Source organism: Halyomorpha halys, unplaced genomic scaffold, assembly GCF_000696795.3.
Source record: "Halyomorpha halys isolate HHAL.00 unplaced genomic scaffold, Hhal_1.1 Scaffold422.1, whole genome shotgun sequence".
Classification (NCBI taxonomy): domain Eukaryota; kingdom Metazoa; phylum Arthropoda; class Insecta; order Hemiptera; family Pentatomidae; genus Halyomorpha; species Halyomorpha halys.
Window position 1 is genome coordinate 622,236 of NW_027111899.1, and position 5,081 is coordinate 627,316.

The window sequence follows — 5,081 nt, forward strand, 5'->3', positions numbered from 1 at the left end:
TATGTATTTAAAGTTTTTTTTTGAGATGTCTATAGAATAATGAAGTAATTTTTATTTATTTACTATGTTTTTCGGCGTGACGAGGTAATAGTAAAGTATTTTATCATTATTCATTATAAGGTTTGTCCACTTTAATTTTTTCTTATAAATGATCAGAGCTGAGAGTTAAGAAAAGTTATGGCTTAAAAACAAAAATGTATGCCTACTACATTTTCAATATAGCTTTCTCATTTTTTTTCGGCTTCTTTTTTATATAATTGTATTCTCCTTAGTGCAAATTGCATTTTATAGAAATTTCTATTAGGTAATGATTTATATCTCAAAGCTAATGACTTGCCTCATCATCAGTTTTATTTCTAGTTTCATATCATCAAGTCGAAAAAAAAAAAGATGCGGAATAATTCGAGTGTGTTATTCCCATCCAAAATTAGCAGATAAGTCAATTTCAACTCTTAACTCTAAATTTGTTTTCATTAAAATGTTATAAAAATTAATTCAAGGGACTACAGAAATTTAAAACCACCTTTCGGACCCTATATAGTCAGTTTCGGGAGTCAAGAGAAATCCATTAAACAGAAAGGTTTGATGATAGGTGCTGATTAGGTTTGCATATGCACTCCTTTGCTATGCATTAAAGTGGCTGCGGCACCTAACATAGTGCCCATATTCGAGTATAGTCAGGTCCAATAACCAATTTTGCCATTGATATAGCGGCCACACTACTCTGCAAATACCGATTGAGGATCATGTGGGACAAGGTTGTGCCTTCATTAATGAAGCCCCGTCAAAGAGACAAAACCACCAAACCCAAAGACCCAAGAAAAAAATGACCTAATGAACAAACAAGTATGAATAAGAAAATATTAAAAAAAAATTAACATGTACATCTAGAAGTTGTATATATGAAAATCGATTTTAATAATGTGATAGGATTGAAGAGAGAAATATTTGAAAATACCCAATATTTATATTGGCCCTTTGGCCGAAACGTAACAGAATGTGAAATATATTTACATAGAATTAACTGCTTAAAAACGCATTATTATTAAATAGTTCTGTAAAAAATGGTGGTTCAATGTGGTCGGAAATGTTTTTCTTAAAACATATAATAATCAATATTTAAGCTAGATTATTAACAATATCTAATTTTTATGAAATAGTTTTAAGAATACATACCATATTGACAGGGCTGATGGAACCGAAACTCCTGATGTACAGTTCGCATACTACCGTGGTTGCGTTATCTGAAACCAAGAAAAAGTTAAAAGTTTTTTTAATCAATGAAGGTGGAAATTGAAACGAATAAATTAATTTTGGATGATACAAAACCTTAGAACAATATTTATTTATGCTTAGTTAATAGCAGCGACCGACTTTTCATGCAAATAAAAACGAAAAAAAATAGCAGTGAAAAAGCTGAACTGTGCTAAATCGTGCAGCAAACGTCCAAAATGTAAAGTTTTGTATAAAACACATAAGTCCTCCAACAACGTACTTTATCATGAGACTTATAATATTACTGAGTATATGAAAAGCTTATCTAGCCTTTTTTGAATTAAAATAAAATTTAATTTTTTTAAAAATTGTTATTTTAATCACTATTATGTAGACTGAAAAATTATATTTTATTCTTCTGAAACCTGCCTCAATTTTAGAAATATTTTTGAGGCTGTTAACGCCATGCTTAATAATTTATTATTAAACTGCAATTATTTTGTAAATATTATTTTATTTAATTACAATTATTTTGATTTGTTTTTTTTTCATAAAATTATTGTTTATTTGAAAACAGGAGTATATTTGAGTTTTTTCTTTTTCTTAAAGCTTTCCTTTATAATGACTAAGTCGATTGAGGTGGTTTTTAACAGAGGCTGTTTTAGAGAGGGGAGTATTAAAAACATTTAGGTCTAGTATTAAATTACAAATATTTGACATTTTTGTACTCTAAATTTCTTATTCGATTAAATTATTCTAATTTTTAATATTGTAATTTGGAATTTCATTTCATAGATTTAAGGTTTTTCAATAAAAATCAATGCTCAACTTATGATCGCGGCCATTACTTTTTTTTAAAATACAATTAAAAATTAAGAAATTAAATGTATTGCAGTGAGCGTCAACTAGTTATTTCATAAAGGAAGGATGTAGGTTTAGTTCTCGACGAACTAGAACGACTTTCAAAATTGGAATAATTGATTATAAATTATTAGAGACGCAACATTATTGTTTTTCTTTTGTCATAAATCGCAAGCGAATTTGTAAATTTAAACTCAAAATTTGTACAAAAATGCTGATTCGTGTAGAAAATATCGAAAATGTGAAAATTCGTGAAGTAAAAAAGTCTAATATAAAACTCTGTAGAATATTCATTTTTAAGGTTTGTCCGAGTCTGAAGCAATAACAGGAATGGAATAACAGGAACAAAAATTCCATTATACAAAATTTTGGTCTCTTGTTACTAAAATATAAAAAAAAAATTATTGTACATAATTGAACAGAAAAATTAAAAAATAGAACTGAGCCTGTAAGTAAAATAAATTATAAGATATAAGCTATAAATAAAGCTTTAAAGGACTGCAGACGGTTCTTGGAGAAACAATAGTCAGTAAATCCCAGCAGACCTTCCAATTTAGGCCGGTCTGAAGCAGGTAAGCCTCCTGCCTTACCTTCCGACCTTTTAATGTTACCCAGCCAGCCGAGGAGCAACTACTCTTCTCTTAGTCAAATTATTATTGTTATACCTGAGTTTCTTGAGAAATTAACATATCTTGTTAGAAGAATATAATAAATGCTGGTTTCTTAACATTATATTCATTTTCGAATTATTGAGAAGATGAAGAAAAAGAAATGACTGTCAGTCTCTAAAGCTACTAACTTCAACAGCCTAGATGAAGCTTTACAAAGTGGGGTGAAACGTCGGAAAATAGTTGTTAACTATTTTTGTTTATCTTTTGGCCGCAACCCTGACCATCTTCTCCCTAATTTGAAATTATATGGTCAACTATTTATAAATATATAATATATTTATTTTATTTTCTATCCGACTCTAAACTTAAATATGTCTTTCTAGTTAAAAAATTATGGCACAGTAAGGTTCAATGCTTCTAACTCCGAAGACACTGGTTCGAATCCGGTTGTGGCAGATATTTATTTATTCTGTTAATATCTACTCAGCCACATAAATTGGTTACCGTAGATGGAAAAATATCAGATAAATGAACAAACCGAACTTGCACACCGCTAATTGAGAAACAGTACTTCCTTACAAATTACTAAACCACTGATACCTAGGGTATAAATTCATAATCAAATAGTTAATTTTATTATTTTGGCGCTTAAGAGAATGCTTCTCTTAAAAATGGTCGATATGGAAATTCATTAAAAAGTGAATTTAGAAAGAAAAAAAAATGTTTAAGATATATTAAATTAATTACTTAAGGTACTTGAATTCGTCATCCTGTCTTCTAAAAGGCTTATATATAGGTCATATGTAATTAAAAACGAAGTCATTTAATAATTATATCAACAAGACAAGAGTTAACATCTTGTTAAAACGGATCCTTTATTTATGTGAACTTCGTCACTCTCTATTATCTTCAATGACTTTCTATGTTAAAGATTATATTTTCTAAAATATTTGGCTTTCTATAATGTCTATATTACTACTCTTACTTCCGTAAATGTTTTTTCTAACAAAAAAATAAATATTTTTCTTCTTATCTCCTTAACTTAATTTTCAAATTGTTTCATACTTCATGTTTAGCTATTTTTTGTTACTAGACAAAATGTGAGATAATTTATTTTTTTGAATAAACAAAATTAAAAGATCATTAAAAGAAGTTTTTTTTTAATAATCCGCATTTAATCCCTGTCATACTATTCCAGTTAGGATAAAACCTGTCTAATATTAATTGTACATTGATATAACGAATTTAATAAAAACCATTAAAGCTGTTTATTAGAAAATACGTCCGATGAAGCGGCACTTCTGGTCAGTCGATTTTAATGAAAAAGTTTATGTCCAATTTCAGGCATACAACTAAATATGGGATTTAAATTTTGTACGACTTTTCGTTTTTGAGCCAGTGTTTTTACACAAGGACAAAGCTTTTGTGGGACTTATTTGGATTCAGTGGACTTTAAAACGTGTATTTACGCTGAAAACTCGAATTCGAAATTTTTCATGATTGAACTACTTTCTCTTACGATCTATTTCATAAAGAGGTAAGTAAATGTAAAATATAAAAAGGTGCAAGAAAGGGGAATTCGGCTTAGGACAAGCTAGTTAGTCTTGAAATTGGGTTTGGTGGTAACACATACAACTATCACACAGTAAATATCTAATTCACTGTCACGACGGTAACTATCATAGATTTTACACAATAGCAGTAGTTGTGGCAGTCGGTTCCGTGGTTTGTCACTGTATTCACGAGTTTTAGTGTAACAGTACCTTCATTGCTTCTACATATACTGTCAAATTTGACGCTAGAACTAGTGTGACAGTATTGCTACGACAGTTTAGACTGTCATGACGGTAGTTATTACACAGTAACGATGCCTCAATTTCATCTAAAGTTCACTTCAAAACGGTCCAAGCAAAATAAACACGATAAGAATATTTTATTTTATTTAGTATACTATGAATATTAGAATTGTATTATTGTAATAACACACGAGTTTCAAGAAAACATTTTTTTTTTTTTAGTGAGTATTTTTTCATACTTCGGATAAAACAAGAGGTGTCCGATTTGAAATTTGTCATCAGTACACTAAAAACATAATTAAAAAAATCTTCAAAATATTTCACTCTCTTTCTGGTCCCAATTAGACTGGATCCATTTTTTTAAAATAAACGGTTTTTATGTTATGAGAGTAAAACATTTTTTCGAAAATGTTTTTATTTACAAAAAAATCGAAAATAAAATTTAGAACCTCCAAAGAATGTAAACCCAAAATATCAAAACATTTCGGGTAAACCCCTTTGTTTATTTTCACATAATGGACAATGCAGTAATGTAACAGCATTATGCAGCACTCCTCTGAACTAGGGATGGGATATCGAAAAGAAAATATCGATATCG

At 29.1% G+C, this 5,081-nt stretch overlaps 1 protein-coding gene across 2 annotated transcripts in view; it reads right to left on the reverse strand.

The window, feature by feature from the left end:
• The window catches only part of LOC106682539 (glycine receptor subunit beta-type 4), a 409,926-nt gene that overhangs the window by 105,534 nt on the left and 299,311 nt on the right, over positions 1–5,081 (reverse strand). For both annotated transcript variants that reach the window (XM_067049814.1, XM_067049815.1), the window contains exon 3: positions 1,177–1,244. In XM_067049814.1, the coding sequence (XP_066905915.1) occupies positions 1,177–1,244 (68 nt within the window). The remainder of the gene's footprint in view (positions 1–1,176; positions 1,245–5,081) is intronic.